Source organism: Pogonomyrmex barbatus, unplaced genomic scaffold (assembly GCF_055798465.1).
Source record: "Pogonomyrmex barbatus isolate J1 unplaced genomic scaffold, ASM5579846v1 scaffold16, whole genome shotgun sequence".
Classification (NCBI taxonomy): domain Eukaryota; kingdom Metazoa; phylum Arthropoda; class Insecta; order Hymenoptera; family Formicidae; genus Pogonomyrmex; species Pogonomyrmex barbatus.
In genome coordinates, this window is record NW_028297112.1 from 904,052 (window position 1) to 926,460 (window position 22,409).

At 38.4% G+C, this 22,409-nt stretch overlaps 1 protein-coding gene and 1 long non-coding RNA gene across 4 annotated transcripts; one reads left to right on the forward strand and one right to left on the reverse strand.

Annotated features, from left to right (window-relative positions):
* The first annotated feature begins 774 nt into the window (after nt 1-774).
* On the forward strand, nt 775-22,391 carry LOC105423806 (uncharacterized). Its single transcript, XM_011633719.2, has 5 exons — nt 775-1,092; nt 16,385-16,504; nt 19,599-21,572; nt 21,799-21,997; nt 22,226-22,391. Exons 2-5 carry the CDS (start codon nt 16,387-16,389, stop codon nt 22,272-22,274), a joined length of 2,340 nt encoding a protein of 779 aa, XP_011632021.2. The 5' UTR covers nt 775-1,092; nt 16,385-16,386; the 3' UTR covers nt 22,275-22,391.
* On the reverse strand, nt 13,602-18,878 carry LOC148937108 (uncharacterized). Of its 3 annotated transcripts, XR_016138675.1 has the most exons (4): nt 16,706-17,053; nt 16,330-16,567; nt 15,172-15,437; nt 13,602-14,947 (listed from the first exon to the last, which is right to left on the reverse strand). It is a non-coding gene; the product is annotated as an uncharacterized LOC148937108 (long non-coding RNA). The 3 variants fall into 3 exon arrangements; XR_016138674.1 differs by lacking the exon at nt 16,706-17,053 and adding an exon at nt 18,472-18,878 and having other exon boundaries at nt 13,602-15,437; XR_016138673.1 differs by having other exon boundaries at nt 13,602-15,437.
* Nucleotides 22,392-22,409: the final 18 nt, after the last annotated feature.

The window sequence follows — 22,409 nt, forward strand, 5'->3', positions numbered from 1 at the left end:
TATTTTATATTTTTATTTTTTTTATAAAATGATTTAAATTAAATCAGAGATATTGTTTTAAGTGTTGTAAAAATTATTACTTTGACTGAAACTATAGAATTCTTAATTATTTTTTTTTATTTTTACATATTAATTATTTAATAAAATAATTTTCTGTTATAAAAATTTGAAATTATTTCTTTTAATATAAAACAGTTTGGTAAATGAGCTAATGATATCATGCTTCATATCATGATTTCCAATCAAGAAATCACTTTTCCAGTGTCTAATTTCTCTCCAAATACAAATATCATTTGCTTCTTCTATGTTTTATGTAATATGTACAGTTTTGTTCCATCATGTTTACAACGAACGTGCCTTTGCAATGGAAATCATCTGTGAAAACTTCCAAGTATTTAAAAGCCTTATCTCTTTCACGCAAGCAACGTGCTTATCATATATTTAAAAAAAAAAACATTCATAACAGACACTTCCGATCTTTTCGCAAAGGTTTTTATTTGCGAGGATCAAACTCAGCAATAGAGATCGATTTTCGGGTTTTTTATAAATTTTGTTCCAATAATTTGCCACGCTGGGAATAAATCGGTTTCCCTTAATATTTATTATTATTATGAATTATAATTATCGTATTTTTACGTGATATGGCAGGCGAAGGCAGGACCAAGGTATCCAAGCGGATCTCTGGCGCAAGAGGAAAATTAAAAAAAAGAATCGAGATCAAAAATCAAGACGAAGGGGCTCGGTCGAGGGCGCCGATCGGGCTTGTCACGGTTCTGCGTGGCGACGAGAGAAGCGTCGAGGAGCTCGCGTACGGCGTTCAGTTCAGTTCTCCGTGATCGTTCGATCGAGTGGGATCGGGCGAGATCCGCTGGCACTCGTTGCCGTCGCGCTCTCGCGATCGTACCCTCGACTGGAAAAAAAGAAGGAGAAGAAAAGAAGGATCGTACGTCACTGAATATCGCGACGTCGCGACGTCGCGTCCTCCAAGGGAGACGGAGTAAGAGATATCCATCGGGGAGGGAAATCGACGATAATGATTCAGCGGATTCCTGCGGATTGAATAGATCGGTACGTCGGATCATCGGCTATCAGGTGAGACCGGCGAAAGGAATCCGTACGATCACCATCATCGTCGCGCGAGAATTCCTTTTTCCACGAGTGCGCGAGTACGCGCCGCGTTCGTTGATATTTTAAGATCCTGGATAACGCTATTATCAAAGAATGAATTTACGAGCGATTCTCAGATAGCTTCGGAGCTGAGCGATAAAAGCGATTTGCGTTGCGAAAAATTCAGATTGCGAGGAAAAGATCTTTTTCTCTAGATACAAAACTTTCTTTCTGAACATTATTGCGACTTAATTCTATATTATACTCGTGAATTTTATGCTATATTAAATTTGAAGAAAATAGAAACTTTGAGAATTTATTTAATATCATCAAAATATATTGTTATTATCGAAATTGCATAAAAGTAATCAGACTTCTTTTGGCAAAGAAATAATCAAGAAAATTCTAATTATATTATGAAATATATGCAGCAAAAATATTTTAATATATTTAAAAATATCTTTCATAATTATTTGCTACTATTGATCAACAAATCTAATATAAGTATTAATTAATCAGTTTATTTTTTTGTTCTTTTTAAATAATAAGTTTTAATTTTTTCAAACGAGCGAAAAACTCTAGGTTTTAAAATCGTTAATTCAAGAAAAGGCTATATTTGCAGAGAAAACAAATATTACACACAGCATAAGCAAATATTACATACAGTCGAGAAATTATTATTGAGATTTTGCTAAAACATAATTAAATAAAATTATTACACCGAGATAAAATTTCTGTATTAAGATATTCTCATAATTTAAAAAAAGAAATTATTTTTTTCATTGTCGCGAATGCATGAAAGAAGAGAAATCGGCCTGTAACTTCCGGACGTCCACATTAAAATTCTAGAGCAAAGCGACGATTGCACGTCAATGCTCTGAATAGGTGTCTACAGTAACAATCATGCGGTATCACACTTAAGAATTACATCACGATTACATGTCCCTGGCTGACATGATTCGAAATTTCACACAGGCCATTATTTCAATCGCTCTTGGCCGACACTCGATTCCCCTCGCGGCTGCGGTGAGTCGGTCGTTTCGTCGGTCGCTCGCTCATCCGCTTCATCGTCGATCTCACAAAAGGGAAACCATGGGAATCCCCCCCCGCCTAATTATATTATTCATAATTAGCTGGGATTACGCGCGGAGCGGAGCAGCTCGGCCGAACGTGCGACTCCTAACGATGTGAAAACGACGAATTATCACGATTATCCGGAATGCACCGGCTGTTCCGAGATGACGTAAAAGTCAGAAACGCGCGCTCCGTTATTTTTTTCCTCCTTTTTGTCTTTTTTTTTAGTGTGAGAGAGAGAGAGAGAGAGAGAGAGAGAGAGAGAGAGAGAGAGAGAGAGAGAGAGAGAGAGAGAGAGAGAGAGAGAGAGAGAGAGAGAGAGAGAGAGAGAGGGAGGGAGGGAGGGAGGGAGGGAGGGAGAGAGAGAGAAAACATATTTACCTTGCTACCGATGGCCGCCGCGTCAAGTAGCAGCGAAGTAGTAAAATGAAACGGATAACACACCTGTGCAGTTGTTTGGCTCACGGATACGATTTGGTTAACGGACTTGAAATTATACGGTTCTGTCGGAGATGAAAATACTTCGGTCGTGCTTGTACGCGCGTTCGTTACGAGCCCGGCGTGTTTGCACGAACATCAACTTTTCACCGAGCTACGTACAACGACGACAAATACGCATCGCGCGGTAACGATCCTCGAGTTAATGGCCCCGAGTTCAATTTCACAGAGCTATTCTCTATCGAAGAACATTTGAACTCCTTTCGTTCGCATCGCCGTCGTTCGCCGTCGTTCTGCTATTAAATATATCGGCATTCTCAATCGGCGACGAATATTAAAAACTGTTTTTATATAAGTGGAGTTTACAGTGGAACCGTTTATTCCTCTTTAATTAGAATTTAATAAATTGCGACTACCTTTGTCGCGGGGGGGAAAAATTAACTGTAAATCAATTGTGGAATATTTTTCGCGAATTTGTAATTATTTATACACGCATAATGATTTTTCGCGAGCATAGCTTTTATTCTGAATATCGCCGGTTTTGCTCTCTTGCGGTTAATTTCTGTAAATGCGTCGTCGCATCGATTTCACGACGAGTTTATTCTCAGCAATTGTTTGCGAGGACGTATTTACATATTTCGCGGGTCCATTTTTTTTTTTTTGCAAGGAGAGACCGCTCTTCAGCACGTGTACATTTTAGGGCACACTTACGTGAGACTAGGAAGTGGATTTCAACAGCGTTTTTAACGACGTCTCGTAAACCACGGCGTCGATAAACACACACTGCTTCCAGCCGCGTAAGAAATTACACCGCAATTATATGTGGGTTACGCACAAATGTTAAACGGTACGAATATAGTAACATTCGGCAATAAAAAAGTGAACGGTATCTTCAACATTCTTCGCAAAGATACGTGTTCGAAATAAATGGGCGAGACGCCGGACTGACAATTTAACGATTGATTCAACGGTTTTTCTTAAGTTGTATTTTTCTAAGATTGCATCTTCATATAAAATAATAATAACTATAGATTATTCTTATTAAAAAAAATTCTTTTAATTGCACTGCAACAAATTTAGCAAAAACGAAAGTTGAAGATTTGATGATTCTTCTTATAAATTGTCTCTTAGTTATTATAGAGAATCATCAATAACTATAGAGAATATTATTCTCTATAGTTATTGATGATTTTCAATAAGTATAGATTATTATTTATTTATTTATTTATTATTCTTATTAAAAAAATTCTTTTAACTTGCAACACATCTCAGATTTAGCAAAATTGGAAAGAAAAAAAATATGTACACTTGAGGCCTCAACAATTCTCAAGTCTCATTTTTTTAAAGTTGTGTCTTCAACAATTTTCAAAATTATTCTTATTTATAAAAAATAAATTTTTTTCAGTTATCTCGCGACACAACCAAAATTTATTTAAAATGAGAGAGAGAGAGAGAGAGAGAGAGAGAGAGAGAGAGAGAGAGAGAGAGAGAGACATTTTTCTTAAGTAGATATATTAAACGATTTGACCTGCGACTTGCTCGTTCCACATGACTTTAATGCAATGCCTTTCGATACGCTTCGCGAAGAGATTTGCCAAGATAAGTTCCTTTCTTTTCTCGCGCGCTCAAGTTTACGTACGTACGAGTTACGTACGTATGTAGCGCTGTTTTGCAACAGGGATATTAACGAGGCACATAGATCGATCGTTTTTTTTTTTTTTTTTTTCATGCGCGTTTCAAACGCCGCGTAAAAAGCGCGCTGATACCGAAGCGCGCATCGCGAATTTGGTATCGCCGCACGCTTCATAAATCGAGGAAGAGCTCTCGAAGCGAAAGTGCGATGCGATGTCCGCTGGAAAAGATGTAATTTGATAGTATTTCATCACGGATGACCGACCACTTTCCAGTACCGCTTAACGCAAAAAGTGCCTTAATGACAGCGAAGGGGGCACGGAACATTCTCGTCTCGGCTTGAAAATTTTAACCTTCGAGCGAGACCGCCGGCAGCTTCCTCCGGATTTTACGTTACAACGTAACGTCGAACGTTTATTTGAGGATAAAAACAAGGCGCACGAATTTCAAGCAAACATCAATTAATTACGCGAATAAGATCGCGTTGTTTACGACGCGTAAGAAGTTTAATAAATTTTAATTTTTTTTCAAATAACATTACACGATCGGCGTGTAGTTTTAATTACATATTTATAATTTTCTTCGAAAGGAATGTCAAATAAAAGAAGGGAATGCTAAATAAAAGTGACCACCTTCGTCATCCCTTCAGAAGACGGAATGTTATATGCAATATGCGAAACAATATTAATTACCTGAACGCATAGCAGATATCGGCACGAGTGCAGTCGTTGTGTCTGAAACTTTCACTCCACGCGCTACTTGAACGATATTATTTTTTCTTCTTTCTTTTTCTTTTTTTTTTTTTTTTTTTTTTTCTTAAATGTGCGTAAGCAACCGTGGCGAGCGAACTGGCAAATTGCATGTACGTTTTTTCATTCAGTATAAAGCACACTTAGATCATTTTCTATATCCGGAAAGAGATAAGATAGAACGAGCGAGCTTTTTTTTACAAACTTGAGTATCATTGAATAATAATAATGATAATAATTATATGATAACAGATAGTGAATTCATAAGTGAATTATGATTGAGAACTCGTAATAGAAATTCTGTTATCATAATAGTGAAATTAAAATGGTGAATGAAACTGAAATGGTGAACTTGCTGTTATCTGGAAACTTTATTTTATTCTTATATTTTGTTGATAAATATCAAACAGAGCTGTTAACAAAATGTTAGTGAATTTCATTATGTAAAAATTTTAAAGTTATTTTGGAATATATATTATAGTTATTTTGGAATATATATGTTTTTATTATGCATCTTTCTTATATTCTCAAAAGAATATAATTTTTTTAATATATCTTTGCATTAATATTCGAATTAATTTATAAAATTTCGAATTTTGTCACAAATATATTTATATATTGTAGAAAACAGTTTTCAATATCTATGTTTTAAGCATTTTTATTCTGTGAGAGAGAGAGAGAGAGAGAGAGAGAGAGAGAGAGAGGGGGGGGGGGAGGGAGGGAGAGGGGAAATTCCTTAGCGGTTTGCTCTACCGTACAAAATAAGAAACGTCGAACGAAATGTGCCGATATGGAGCAACTTGTAAGCTGCTGAAATGAATTATCGAAGAAAAATGCCGTTCAACTCGGCACCAAGCCGGACTTTGTCCGATCTCGATCCGAAGGTGCGTTACGGTGAAAAGCACGCAGTAGACTCGCGTATCCCCGACGTGTCTCGCCCGCCATGGTGTGTCTCACACGCCGGGTTCGCATATGCGCGTGCACGACATTCCTCTTACGCTCTGATAGTGATCCGATGCGACGGACGGGGTCTCAACCTCGAACCGACCGGTCGGGAAGGCCACCGTCCGACGAACGTACGTTCGCGTCCCAACGTGTGCACCGCTATGAATATCGGCTGACGTATGACCCGCGTCGCACGCGAATTACGCAACCGAGAAAGTCGAGATACCACTGCCCCTGCCCCCTCCCCCCTCCCCCCCTCCACTCCCGACGACCGATCCGCTCGATCTACCCGCTGGCTTCGCCTCAATCGCATCCTGTACAACAATGAGACGCGATTGGAGGTCCAAGGTCCGACGCACTTCAAAGGCATCATCTGTTCACGATTTCTTTAACGTGATTTCTTTAACGATTAATATATCTCGTCGATTAGACCGGCTGTCGAACTTGGATGGACTGTATCTCGGATGTCTGATGAGACGAAATGCATCCTGTCGCACGTAGTCCAGGGTGGGGTTTAACCCGGTAACGGGCGAGCTTTCATGATCCCGTCCCTGCTCGCGTGCGACCTCAATCGCTATCAGCGCGTTACCCGGCCATTTGTCTATGGAGAACATTCGCCCCGGTAAAATTCAGTGTCGGCGACATGTCGCGATGTCTCGGCATTGGAAAAGTCTCATTGGGCATTCCACGTTGTCGGACAGCACGCGACCGCAATATGTAGGAGCTCCTGGACACGAATGTGGACCGTCGATACGCGGATACGGTCAAATAGCTACGTATCGTTGACCGTTAAGCCGTGCCTTCGCGACGGTTTCGATAAAACAGAAAATCAAGGAATGTTGAATTTATTTACCAGACGTAAAAGATCAGAAAAATGAGGAGAACTTTTTAATGTAAACTCTCGAAAGAGAAGGAAACGTGATGGCGTTTCAAAAATCCGAAATCGATATAAATCCGATTGAAATTAAGTAAATGGATATATTCCAAAAATATTCTTCATCACATTCGTGATTTCGTTACTTTAAAGAGTCGATGAGATAGATTTCGTAGATGACAAAGGAGCGTCGAATCCTTTTTTAGATTTCGCGAAAAACGCGATTTCAACACGGGATAAAATGGCTTGAGACGCGACTCACTGGTGGCTAACGTCTCCAGGTGCGTAGCAAAGACCAAGGACGAAGGGATCGACCGACAGGAAGAGGAGCGATTAGAAGAAGGAGCGGTTAAACCGGAAAGTCGAGCGCGCGGCTGAAGGGGGTCGCCGAAGCAAAACTACTACATCGGATTGTGCTCCGGTCGTGGCGGATAGGACTTCTCGACGAACGACCGTGATTAATCTCGCAGCCCGCCGGGCAATTGTCCGCGCACGTATCCTACTTCCGGTCCCGACCCGGCGGCGAAAGCTATTCCGAGGATATCTCGAAGATGACGTGCCGTCACGCGTGTCAGGATACAATAACCGGCGCGGCTTAGGTCAGATTTCGCGTTTAGGCACGGGTTTAGCGTCGCCGTGAATCGAGATCGAACCGATCGCAACCCGGGTCGGTGACACGCGACCCGGCACGGAACCGAGAAAATATTATCCTTCTGGAGAACGTCCGGCTGTTCGCCACACGATGATATTGGAATTTACGGAGATAATGGCAATATAACTTCTAAACGGATGTGCAGACTTTTTTAAACGATAATAATCTTCGAGATGTTTGACGGAAAATAAAAATTCGGTTGAAACAGCGGAGAGAAGAGTCCTTCTTCGCGGACGAAGAAACACGATAATTGGCACGATATTTGGCGTCACCAAAAATACAGAACAGCGCTAGAGAAGCAGAGCCTAGAAGCATTATCCAGAAATCGCCCTGAAAATCAAACGGCAGATTTCTCCGGCTCATTGTTTCCCCGTCCCTTTCTCCCTGTCGTGCACGAAGCGAGTAATGGCGGAGGAAGGGTTGGCCAGTAATCGACCTTGGAGCTCCGTCCTTTACGCATACGCGCCGCGCGCGTGTGTCGCGTGTCTTATTTATATGCGCGCGCGCGCGTGTGTGTGTGTGTGTTCTATACGTGTGTATCTGTGTACGCGTGTATCTAGTCATACGCACACACCTATACAGTCACGCATGCCATTCCGAATGCACGCGAATAAGCGGCGTGCGTTCGCGATCGCGGCCGCGCCGCGCATCGGACCCCGATAGCGTACACGCTCGAGCACACACACACACACACACACACACACACACACGCGCGCATACATTCATACAGGCAGGCCGCAATGCCGAGGGCATAGTTACACGGCTATTCCGGCGAGGAATGCTCGGCATGTCGCTCTCGTCAAATGGTCAGAAAATAAAAGGACTACCTCTCCCCGCGGCCTTGATAGAGCACGCCTAGTGGACACAAGGCTCTTCTTTCTCTCTCTCTCTCTCTCTCTCTCTCTCTCTCTCTCTCTCTCTCTCTCTTCTCTCCTGGCCGGTTACCCGCGAGTTACCCGCGAGATACCATTCAAAAGTCATCTCAGGAGATTAACTTAATGCCTGACGATCGTGGAGGTGTTCACGCGCGAGTCCACATGGGAATCCATGTACTTTACCTTATGATACGTATAAATAATTTCTATTATCTTTATTGGTGCAAGAAAATGAAATATTTCACTTTTGCTCGATAGGATATCGGCATTGAATATTTTTCTATATTTCATGCACAACATAATTGGATTTATTATAAAAATAATGAATATTTTTTTGACAGCGTCGCATATAATAAAGAGTTAAAAAATTAATGAATCATATTAATAAATCACATATGGAACAAACAAGTTTGATAGCGATATAAATCCACAGCAAACGAGAAAAGTTAAATATACTGTTGCGTTAATGTTGCGTAATTGTAAAAAGAATCTTATTAGCGAATTAATCGCAGCATATAAATTATCGGTGTGCGTTAGCGCGTTAAATGTACTTGGGCGCTCCTCGATACCGAATCCCAATTCAGATATGTATTGTTAATAATAAAATACGCCGTTTAATTCGCGGTGTGACATTTACTTTTTATTTCGCTATAAAATATTCATTAAAGAATCTTCGTCGTAAAATCCGCGTTGTCGTCGGCCAAACTGAGCCATCAAGGTAACGTTATGCCGAACCGGTCCTCGTACATTTTTTATCGTTATCTGATTCCCTAAATTACGGGTATAGGGAACTCTCTACATACACGTTCTTTAATGCATCGTCAGACTCGAGAGCATTCCTTTGTCAAATACTATCGCGAAACACGCCACGATGTTACGTCGATTATGATTGTGACGTAATTTATTGCATTAATTGCGCACATTAGAACAATTTCTTTCTCTCGACGAAAAGAATAAGATTTTTCTATTACTCGCAAGAGAGCATCAAGAATGCTCAAGAAATCAAAGAAATAAAATCACATCTACAAACAGAGATAAGCGAAGAAGTATACATATTAGATAAGCGACGAGTCTCAAGATAACAGAATTTGAGATGTGGAAAGATCTTGGAGAACATTTTCCATCGCATTTGCAAAAGGAACTTTGAGGGGTTTATTAATGATGAAAAATACGTTTTTTATATTTTTGTCGGAAATACATGGAAATACCACGGAGGTACGTGTTACAATGTGGCAGAGCGACGAGAGGGGATACGAGATTACTTGAAAAAGAAATAGAAATGACGGCGATGGGCAATAAGTGATCATATCCGAAAATTCATTCTGTGCATTTCCAATCGCGAGATAAGCTGCATATAATGGGATGCGAATCCCAGAATCCCCTGGGTATGCGATAACAATACCTAGGAAGCGGAGCGAGTTACGACTCGGTAGCCACGCGGCAGAGAATGTTTTTACGAGCATCCGGGGCACGTCACGCTTTACGTACGCGTCACACTTTGCCTGAAATTGCATTCACCATACAGCGACGTGCACGTCGATTCCGGTCGAGTGATGAATTCTCTGTCGGATAAATCTGCAGATGTCTGCATCGTTATTCTGCTGCTTTAAAACGACACTTTTGACCAATCGTCGAAGATGATTGAGATCTAAACGGTATTTTTCCGTCTTTTCCTAGTTTTATTTTTATACAACGTTAATGGAGAATCAGAAGAGAGAAAGAGAGAAAGATTTATACAGTTATTAAAATTTTATATGACTTATAATCGAGGTAGTAATTTTATTATATGATTTATTATTATAGTAATTTTATTAGAAAAGCCTCTTGCATGGCTTTGTTTTTTGTTGTTCAAAAGATTTATCATAGTCAGTCACTTATTGAAAGAGAATTGAAATTCTAAGGAATTGAATTTCTATACATATTGAATAAGCCTTGAAATGATAAGAACGTGCGAAGGAGACAGTTATATCGACTGGGAAATCTATCCTTGTTGCAATATTTCTGATTGACTAATGGTGACAAATAGAACAATAAATAAAAAGAATAAAATAAAAAATATTTAAATATTTAATAAATAAAATATTTAAATAAAAAATATTAAAACAAACAGACATTCTCGGAATATAAAATCAGAAATTGGAACGAAAACGAGGACAATGTGATATTACCTCGATAATTCTTTCTTGAATAATTTATATATATATATATACATATATAAATATATATTTCAACTTTGTTATAATATCTGCATAGATTACATAAAAAAAAGAAGTTACCTAATAAAATTTAAACCCAAATTACCGATTAAATCTAATAAGAAATCGATCGGTCGAGTTGAGACTCGATGATTTCAGATACTCGCAATTGGTGACTTGCGCACAGATAGACAGGCTAGGTCTCGTGTTATGCGTACTTGAAGCAAAACATTATCGTGTCTCTTGATTACCATTTGTTGCGAGACCTGCTCGACGGTATTTTGCAACTGAATTACTTCTAATAAGAAAGGGACCGATCGCGCCGGCGACTGCAACTTGGATTCACATTGTTGCAATTACGACTTCCAACGAAAGACACGACTAATCTCGATGGAAAGGAAACAAGCCAACAACAATCAAGCGCAAACGCGCTTTGAATTGCTTTACGAACTTCATAAAAAAGCGTATATAAAAAAGCTATAATTCACGATTCGTAAAATTCGATAGAAACTAAAAAGTAACGCGCGCTATTCGTAGCCGCGCAACATTCACTTTTCTGACTAATCACTAATTCTCGAGTCGTTCAAATTGTGAAATCGACATTTAGCTTGAGAAATTTTTAAGTGTCATGCAGTCGCGCGTATTAATGTTCGTAAAAATATCTCGTGACACATAATTATTCTTGTTTCTAGCGAGAACAAAACAGTTAAATAGTGCTATCGAGTATGCACTGAGAGAAAACAAAATAATTCTGACAATTATATTTACGACAATTATGAAATTTAAGTATCTGCAATTAGTTTTTCAAAATAATACGTAGTATTAAATACAATAAAAATATAATCACGGTAACAGTATATATGAATTATTAATTGATAGAAGAAATAGCGACTGAACTATAAATTATATTCGTTATATAGACTATACAAATAGAATATGACATTATATTTTTTCAGTTTAGATAAATATTTTTGTGAAATAAGCATAATGTCACAATACCATTAAGATAAGTTAAGTTGAGATAAAAAATACATATTAACAACGAAATACAATATATTTATTTAACGTATAATACGTTATACAATACGTAGTACAATATAGTTATTTAATAGGAAGAAACATTATTTAAAGAAAATAAAATTTATCTTTGAACTAAACAATACTTTGGCTAGATTAAATATTGCCTCAAAAAAAGAGATTCTTTAATATTGTTGAAGTCTATAATAAACAGCGTTATCTTTTTTAAACAATTTATGAAACAAACATTTTGTTTGAAATAAAGCTACTTATTGTTCGAAAAACCAAACGATTTGTTGAATCAATAATTAATTTGGTTGAATTTGTTGAATCGATAATTAATTTGGACTATTTCAAAAGCTACTAAATTTCTTTGAATTTAATAAAACTTATTAAATCAAACTCAAAAAAAATCGTTCTCTCTGTGTAGGAGAGGCGTTATTTATTGCATACAAATATTTCTAGTTGCTGGTACAACTTTGTTCTCCGAGTGTGGAAACGAAAAATTACACCTCTCGAGCTTCGAGAAATTGAATTGCGAGACGAATTATTGAGATTTCCGATCTCTTACGGATCACATACGGACTACAATATTGGGAGTGAGAAAAGTAATATGGATCCCACATGTAAGTAATACATGCGCGGGAGTAACGCGCAACGATAACAACGGTGTCTCACCGGTGCTGCGAAGATTTACAATCCGGAGCTGCTGCGGAGCTGCAGCGGCTAGACTTGCCTTACGAAGTAAAGTCGGGCTGCCGGCAGCTGCGGTCGGAGGAACGGATCGGCAGCCACGAAAGTGGAACGATAAATCTATGCTGGGATAACTGGACGCTTAGCTCCCGCATTCTTCTCTCTCGAGCGTTTAACAACCGCGACTTTTCTGCAATATTTATTGCCACGCGCTCCGCAAAAAGCGTCCACGGGGATGCTCCGGTCCGGCCGGTGGATTTTACTCGATATAATTAATGTAAAATTTTATCCTTTGAAAAAAATTGGGAAAAGTGAAAAGTTAAGTAAAGCCAAAAAAATTGCGCGTTAACAGATAATTGTGTGACAAAAAATTTAGAGTGCTATTCAAAGTCAGTCTATTCGATTTGCCTTCGGCAAATAGAAGTCAAGTATTCTACGTATGCAGTCTACAAACTGTGAATGTGAATAAGCTATGTAAAAACTGCGTATGTAAAAGTTGTGAATAGACCGGCCAGCCCGTATCCAAAGTGATCTTATCGCCTCTCGCTCTTGATTGCGAACTTAATTAAGTCTGACTGTGCGCCGTGATTGCGCGTGGGCCGGATCCACGAAAAGTGAAAAGACGGAGAGGCGTAGCCGGACGGAGAGGAGCTAAGAAGGTGATGGCACACATATTTTGCATCGGAGAAAGTCGTACGCATACCTCCCCACCCCTAATTTTTCTTCCTCCTCCTCCTCCTCCTCTTTCCCTCGTAGCTGTCCACCGTAGTCAGCAGTTATGCACACTTACGCATATACGCAGGTATAATGATTACCGTGCATTAACATCTTGCATAACGCGCTGTAGTTTAATTAAAATACAAGCACAAGATATCGTACGGGTCCCGTCGTTCAGGCTTGTGCAATAAAGGATTATTCCGTTCAATGCATTCCTGTGTCTTTCTTGTGTAATCACTAAATATTTCAATAAATTCAAATATTTCAAATAAATCGTAATAATATAGATGAATACTACTCATAATTATAATTCTGTGTAATCGTATATATTATTATTATTATTATTATTATTATTATTTTTAAATATATTAAATTTTCTCTCACGGCTTTGCAGTGAAAATTGCAACGTCGTATTTTTCTTAATCTTAAAAAATTATATATATATATTCCAGTTTATAATTTAGTGCGTATAATTATTAAACGTATTTATGTAAATTAATTATTCTACTTTACTAATAAAATGATGATATAAATTTTATTGACAATTTTATATTGATGAATATTTTTAAATCCGAACTCCATTTCGTAAATGGATTTTACCCGTAACGGTAAAATTATAGTATATGCGTTTATTGGTCAATGCACAGCTGGTATTTTTCTGAGTGCCAATTGATTCGATCCATGCTTCTGCACCAGATAACATATTGCGCGAAACGGAAATGAAGTTGCGAAATGTATAAACAGGAAGATATCTAAAATCGTGAGACTTAATCTAACTTTACTTATATATGTGAGATAAAACTTTACATTAATTATAAAACATAATACAAGTTTTTACAGTTATATAGAGATTGCCATAAATGATGATATCTCCTTTTTTTATTCTAAATTTTTTTATGTTCAAGTTAAATTTTCCTTTGCGAATGCGTTGAAATATTTGTAATTTTTAAGTTATAAGCAAATTAAAAATATAAAGAACTTATCATAATCTATTTTTTCAAGCTGTTGTGTCAAACTTTATTTTTGAAATAAATTTTTTAAGTTTTTTAAATTTTATATCTTACTTAAAACCTTAATTGCTGAATTAATTGAATTAATTAAATATTGAAATTAATTATTGAATTATTGAATTCTTGAATAAAAAAGTATAAAATATAAAAAACAAGATAATACATCAAATCTAAATTTTTTTTAGAAGAGAAAGTTAATTCAAAATTGATTAAAATAAATCTGCAATTACGAGTGTGAGAAAATATAGTTGATTTGAGACATCGCGTATAAGATTAAAAATTTTCGTAGAAACGCACTTTCCTCATTATTATGCAACGCATTTATATATTTGAAATGCTTACTTATATAAAATATTCTTCCGCATATTTCGCTGTAAGATAAATGTTTTCTTAACTGCGTTTGCTTGTCAGCACATTCTCATTCATGTAATAATTTTATCAGGAATGTTTTCAAATTAACTACATCGTACATATCATACATTTGCAATATTCGTTATTACATTCCATTAACATTTCTATTCGTTGATAAGAAAAATACTGTGGATTCTATGCAGGTCAGACAAACGGTATTGCCTTTCGGGAATGTTCCGTCCAATGTTTATCGGGGAAGAAGGTGAACAAATTACCGTTCAGTTGCTGGCAACGGTATCAACGAACTAATTTCTTCATCGGTTCAGTGTAAATAATAAGTGTAAATAATAAGACGGTACCAGAGAGCACTACTTTCTACGCACGCAAACTCAATCCAATTTGCAATTAATGGCATTTATTTTCGATGTTACAATATATTAATTTGCTGTAGTATTTGCTATAGCCACATGCGACGATCGTTGCATCGCGATGACGTGCGTTGCAACATTCAATATAAGATGTATATAAAATCCTCCGAAGCAAGCTTCTAAGAATTTCTTCGCACTTACGCGTGCAGTTGGCATGGAATGCGCTCGGCAATTCCGGTCGCCGATGTTCCTGGAAGGTAGAAAGATCCATAAACTCGAAAAAATTTGCATGAACGCCATTTGTTCGAGGAGTCGAATAAATGTCTTTGAAGAACTAAGATATTACTCTCGTCTCTCAAAGATAAAAATTATATATATATATATATATATATATATATATATATATATATATCTATTGCAAATATAAAAATAATAAGAAATATTTCAATATTATCTTGTATTTTCTCGTTTCACCTCTTATCGCCCGATAAGATTTCTTTCTTCTTTTGCCGCACAGGGACAGTGAATAATTGAAAATCTCCAAGTTAAGACGTGTGTATCATATAGTGCCATCGGCATGAAAAGTTGTGAGCTAGACGACGTAGATGATGCGGCCTCCTTGTCTTGGAAGTACCGTTGCGAGGAACGACGGTGATGCTGGATACTCACGTATCACTTCGTGCGTTTGAACGCACAGGACATAAATCTGGCATCGATATTGAATGTCATATGTATAGCGGCTAAAAAAAAAAAAATACATTCTTTCGGGATAATTTTACGAAAAATTGAGCGAAATGTTTCATGTAATAAAAATGCAGTATGTTTATAAAATCTACTTTTCCGTACAATATTTTTTTAAATTATATTAGAAAAAATATTTATTTTTTATATTTTAAAAGAAATTTCAAATTATATATATTGAAAATTTGTTTTAAATTTGTTATAAGAAGTAAATATTTTATAAATATATATTGATTTTTATCGATTGATTTTATGTTATATACAAGCTATTTTAGAAAGCTAATTTCAATTTTATCGATTTTTTTAAATTTGATTCGAGACACATTTCTTCTGCAGTAAAAATTTAAAAGAAGCTATTTGCCAATGAATTTTCAATTTACATATCTTCGCAATTAAATCTCAGATTAAAGCCTCGTTATCATTTATGAAATTGATTAATGATCGTGTTAATCGGCATGTATCTTTCATATGTACATCAATACAATCATCGCACGCAATTTTCTCTATCGCGTTATTAAGATCGTGTTAGAAAACAAGTGCAATAACGAAGTGAAAAGAAATAGTCTGGATTCAGCGGCGATTGTCGCCATCGATATTTCTAAAGTCCATTCACTTCTCAAGATTCACCGTTTCACTTTTATAGAGTTGCAATCCGCAGAAAAAAAAAATATATATATATATATATATATGTTGTTTAAAATTGACGCAGGGACGCTTTCTGATCACTGGCGTATCTGATTGATAAATATGCAAAATGTCCCGTTTACGATCTTAATTTAACATAATTTTCTCCGACTAGAAGAATTTATCAGAAAATCCTTTTACTCTTGAAGCTGTAGAAATATTTTCTACTTGCCGAAGGAGTTATCGGCCGGCTGTTGAAATATTTACCGAATGCTTTCACGTGGAAGATCACGCTCTGACTACTTTCCAATTTGTGTTACAGACATGCGTTGGTTTCGCGGCCACGCCGAGGCACCGAGACTCCTGCGCCTAAGTCCCCTTCGTGCCGATGAAGACGTCAACGAAGCGTCCTACCATTTCCGTGCGACGTCTCGATGCAGAGGTAAAAGTCATCTGAAATGGCGGCGCGTCTCCGTCCCGGTCGAAAGAATAGAACATGAAGGCCCTGCGCACAATAGAATAAATATTAGGAACGGGAACAAATATTGGGAACAAATTTTTGGAAATGAAAATTCGGAGTAAAAATTAAACGTAACGCGCAACGAATACAAATGAATATAAAATATAGTGTCATATCTTATACCTGTGTATTTATTGTGCGTCACGTTTAGCTTTTATTTCTTAGAATCTAATATTTATTCCTATTCTCGATATTTCCTTCATTGTGCGCGGAGCTTAAAGCACGCTCGGCGATACGCGCGTGACAGAGCCGTTTGCGTTGCGATCCTCCTCGCCGTTTATCGTCTTCCGTCATTCGCCGGCGCGCGAATCGGCCCAATTTTTTGCAAAAATGTCGTATCGTCTCGCTCGTCACACGCGTGCGTACACGCATTCTTGCGTGTCGTCTCCGCTGCGCGTGTGCGTGCGGCGCGCCGGACTCGAATCGGGATTCCATTCTGAATGCGGGGATTACGACCCGACGTTCCGTCAAGCCGAGTTCCCCGAGTGACTGGCTGGAAAGCGAGAATAGAAGCAAATTGACACCGCCGGCCTACGCGAGTGCACGTTAATAATAAAGGATCATTGTCGAGGACGTGCAATCCGTAGCTCATGCGTGACCGCATGGGCGTCCTGCGAGAGCGCGCGGTGCGACCGCACCGGTGACAGCGACGGTGACAGCGACGGCAATGACAATCCGGCAATGAACCAGTCCGCTAATTATAGTAACTGTTATAATTGAGACGGCAGCCGGAAAACGAGCCCACGGGTTCTTAATTAAAAAAAAATCTAACCACCTTTCCCAGCGCGCTGAACATTCGTAACGTACACGTACGGTTGGAAAATATGTGTTAAATCTAACGTAAATCGCATGGTTCGTTCCAAATCCTCACTCAAATTTTTGCGTTAATTTAACATTATAATGAATGGATTAAATAGTAACGCTGATATTATTATAAATAATATTAAAAGAATTAATATTTAAAAAAGAAATATTTTAAATAGTTAATAGTTAAAAAAGAAGTGTGATCTTGATCTTAATTAGTAGCTTATTGTGTGTACAATTAATTATAATTTTTATGAAAAATAATATATAAATAACGCGCAATCATCCCCACTCGTGTTACGCTAAGGTAATCAACATTTGTTTTCTGTTTAAAATTTAACAAATTTAATAAGTACGTACAAATTATTTTACTTTAACATGTTTTCCAAAATTATTTTAATAATTTTACATGTTACATGTTTGTTAAGGTCAATTAACATTACAATACAAAAATACACAAATTTTCCAACTGTGCAGTTTTGAGATATCTGTCTAAAGAAATCAAATTATTTTGCTACCTTTTTTTTCACTTTCGAAAAAAATTGAACGTGAAAGTTTCGTTTAAATTTTATTAGGGCGCAAGACTAACTTTAACTTTAACTTTAGTTATTTTTCTATCATAGTATTTGAAATGCTAAAAGATTGCTATTAGAAAGCGTTCCTTTCTCACATTTATAAGGTATGAGATACACGCCGGCAGCAATGCGGATAACGATATAATTATTTAGCCATATAAACATGTGAAACATATTGCGTCAAGGGAACACAATTCGATCCTGAGAATTTTTATGTGAGGCAGCGTAGTCGCGGTTTCGACGTTGAGGCAAGACTTAAAGAACGATAAAGTGTTACTCGAGTGTCCCGATCTATTTTTACAGTATCCGGTTTACGCATTCCGTACGATAACGTATACACGAAATTACTCACATTACTTTATCAGCTGCTCCACGCTTTTCCGATCGCTGAGGAAATCGATGTTTATTTGTTTAAAAGCTTGTTCGCACCTTACTTGTTAAAAATAGTCGTGTTAACGATTTGTTCGCGATGACGAACTAATTTAAAGTGAAAAAATTTCGCGTGCTCACCTTGAAGACTGAAGACGCACGTCTAGTCTTCGATACAGCGACTGTCGTTACTGGCTGTATTATCTCGATTGCTGTCGGGGCCTCGTTTCATAAAGCTACAACGTGTAGCATTAAGGAATAAATTAGTATCAACATAGCTTTCAACACACATCTTACAATGACATACAAATCCATTCACATTGATTAGTATTACAAGTTCTGTTAAACTTTAAAAATTTTGTAAAAAATATAATTAATTTTACATTTTTACTAATCATTATTAATTAATTAAGAGACTTCTCGTTTTATTAAATTTCATTTTAAATAAATTAAAATCAAAATTAAAAATTTAAAAACATTTAAAGAACATTAAACAGTCGTTTCCTCCCCGTGTCTCTCTTTCTCTAGATGAAAAATATATATTAAAGTGTAAACGCTATTATATTAATTATTTTTATTGATAAAATTATATTATATTGAAACTATATATGCATACGTAATTTGGTTTCATTTAGCGAATGCGAAAAATTGTCTTGCATCAATTTACTTTGAACATAATTATTTTGCCATTTACTTTATTTCTTTCTAATTAAACGTTATTACGTTGCTAGTGTTTCTAAATTTATTTAAATAATATTCTATAATTGTACACACAAATTACTCATAGGCGCATCCTGTTTTACGCATATCCTGCAAGATTAATGTGACGTCATGTTTTGGAAACCGCAGATTCGTCAGTTCTGTAGTAGTCTTAGTACTGTCGTTATAACTGACATTGAAAGTGGTGACCACTTTCGATTTAGAAGTCGTACAGTCCGGGTCTCACTTGTGCTTTTATTAATAGACAGATTGCCAGAGATGAGGATACACAATTTACTATATTCTATTATCGACCTCTATTATGGTACAGTACTCTATCTGTAGAATATACTTATAGATCTTATATATTTTATATAGGAAATAGAAGCGTAATTTAAAATTGTAGAAAGTGATGAATTTGCTCTATAAAAACGGGTAGAAGTGAGAGTAAACGCGTTTAATTTAAGGTTTATCAAGTATGTCGGAGATTAAATATACCTTATAGTTTTACACGATTTATTTTACCGCCCGCTGGGCACACTTATCAATACTCGTCATTCTTATCTCAGACATATCGCCGGTGCGATGGGCACGGAGGAAATCGTCGAGTTCCGAATCCGAGAGGAATTGCTATAACGTGCAGACCTCCCAAGTGACGACCGAGCGCACTCCTAATAAGAAGGACAAGAAGAGGATCCAGGAGGAACGGCGGCGAGTGTGCGAGAAGCGGAATCCCCTGCTGGATCGCGTCAAGAGCACCAGACTGAGCTTCTTCAAGGACCGCGAGGACTCCGACGAGGAGGACGGCGACGACGAGGAGGAGGCGGGACGGGGCGTCCAGTTTCGCTCGATGTGCGAGCTGAGGCATCGCGGCCTGACGAGGAACGAGTTTCGGCGCTCGGTCTGCGAGTCCGACCTGAAGGACATCACGGAGGAGGGGAGCGGTCACGCGAAGAGGAAGAGACGGGCCAAGTCGCAGAGCAGGTTGCCGTACAAAAAGCAGCAGGAAGAGCGATTCTCCTTCCTGGGCTTCCGCACCTCGACGCCCCGGAAGCAGTCCGAGCGGCGGCCGAAGGAGGGGGACTCGCTCCGGGAAGACGCTATGCCCCACGACTATCAATGGGAGAGGGCCGAGCGGGGTTTCCTCGAGGCGAACCGCGTTGGTCCCGATCGATCCGCCGATCGGGAAACAAACGTGGCCGAGCCGGGGGTTCCTAAGCACGCCGGCGGCGAGGCGATCTTCAAGAAGGACGCGACGGCGTTCGACAGCATCACGCCGTCCAGCTGTCTGGCGGCGAAATTCCGCGCGATGCAGGATAGGTATTTAAAGAGCTCGACGAACAGGCTGATCGCGAAGATCTACAGGAAGGACTGCAAGGACCGGGAGAGACGGAGGCTGCGCAGCTTCTCGTACGGCACGCTGCCGGGCCTCGAGGAGTTACGAACGAATCCGCTGTACGAGGATCAGGATCAGGACGACAACGATTCCGGGATCCTGGATAACGATTCCGCCACCAGCTCTCTTCTGGATGACAGATGTAGCAGCGGTGCTTCAGGACCGCTCAACAATAGCGGTCATAACGACTCCTGTCTGGGATCGCCCCCTCAACTTCCGCCCAGAAGACCCTTCTCGGCCGCGACGGATGTCGACGGGACCGCGCGACTCTTCGCGACTCTGGACATTTATCACGACAGAGCCAAAGACAAGGACTCTGGAATGAGCCTCGCCGAGGAGTATTCGAGTAACGTTTGTCAAGCCGCAAACGGTACGTTGATAGATCGTCAAACGGCTCGAGTCTCTGTGGAGAACAATATGGATCGCGACCGAGAAGAAGGGACCGTGGACGAAGATTTCAGGCGGAAGCAACGCAGCTCCGGTTTACAGGCGATAAGAAGTAGACCCTACATCACGGAGACGATGGTCGTGAAGCTTCCCAAAGAGACCGCTGATCAATGTCTGGGTATCTTCATCGCGAAAACTGCGGAGTCCAATCCGGGTTACTTGGTAGCTCACGTAGTCCCGAACGGATTGGCCGATAAGGAAGGTACTCTCAGGATCGGTGACGAAATTCTGATTGTCAACGGGAAGAGATTACGCGGTCTGAGTATGGCAGAGGCTAGGAAGATCCTGGGTAACGGCAGCGGGCCCGGTGACATCGACATCGTTGTCTCGAGGTTCTCGGGCGTCGATCAGCAGGCGAAGAAATTGAAAGAGAGCAGTGTGGATTACGAGAACGTTAGCATGGAAGACGGTCACGGAGTGATCGTCGAAAGTTCACCCGGATCGCATCACTTCAGGAAGCATCAGATTAAATCTCACCGAGATAAGAAGGATGAATCCAGCAGATCGATTTCATCCGAGAAATTCGCGACGAATATGGACAACGGATTCACGCAAAACGTCTCGAAGTTTTGCACTCTTCCCCGAAGACCGAGGAACACGATATCTACATTTCTTACGGTGCTTTTTGAGAAAGGAATCGGAAAGAAATCGTTGGGATTTACCATAGTTGGCGGAAGAGACAGTCCGAAAGGAAGTATTGGTAATTATAAATATTTATTTTTAGATATTTATATATATATATTTGTTTCAATTATCTAAACATCTATGTGCGTGTGTAATAAAACAAAGAAGATTTTAACTTTGTAACTGCACTTAGATAATTTGTAATTCTTTCTTACGTAATTTCTCTATTATAATAAATTTTATAATTTCTTTTCCTCTATATTTATTTTTCTATTTCTTATTTTTTCAATTTGGTATCATAGGTATCTTTATAAAATCGGTACTGCCCGGCGGACAGGCCGCCGAAGATGGCCGTTTGCGTGCAGGAGATGAGATTTTGGCTGTGAATGGCCAAGTCTGCCACGACTTGACGCATCGTGAAGCCGTACAACTTTTTCGGAATATTAAAAACGGACCGATTGCTTTGCATTTGTGTAGACGCGTGAAAAATCGCGAAACACAGTAAGTGATTCTCCAGTATTTAACATTACAAATAAATGAATGCCGCAAATTTTTAAGTTCATTGAATAAATATACGTGATACATTTAAACATTTTATAATGTTTGCAATCAATATCTAATTCAAATTAAAATGGTTGTAAAAGATCTTTATAGAAAAAAGTAAAAAATATTTATGTATCATTTATTTGGAGTGATATGAATTTCTTCTATTTTATTTTTCTATTTCAGAATATCGAAAGCCAAGTCGTGTGCGGATCTTTTGCTGATTGACACGTGAGAATGATAGCTATTGAAAGAGAGACAGGCAGCAATGCAGATTATGTAAAATATGGATCATGTATATACTGTACATTTTTCAAAATCGTTAGTAATAAAAACAGTAATTTAATAATAATTATTTAATTAATAATGA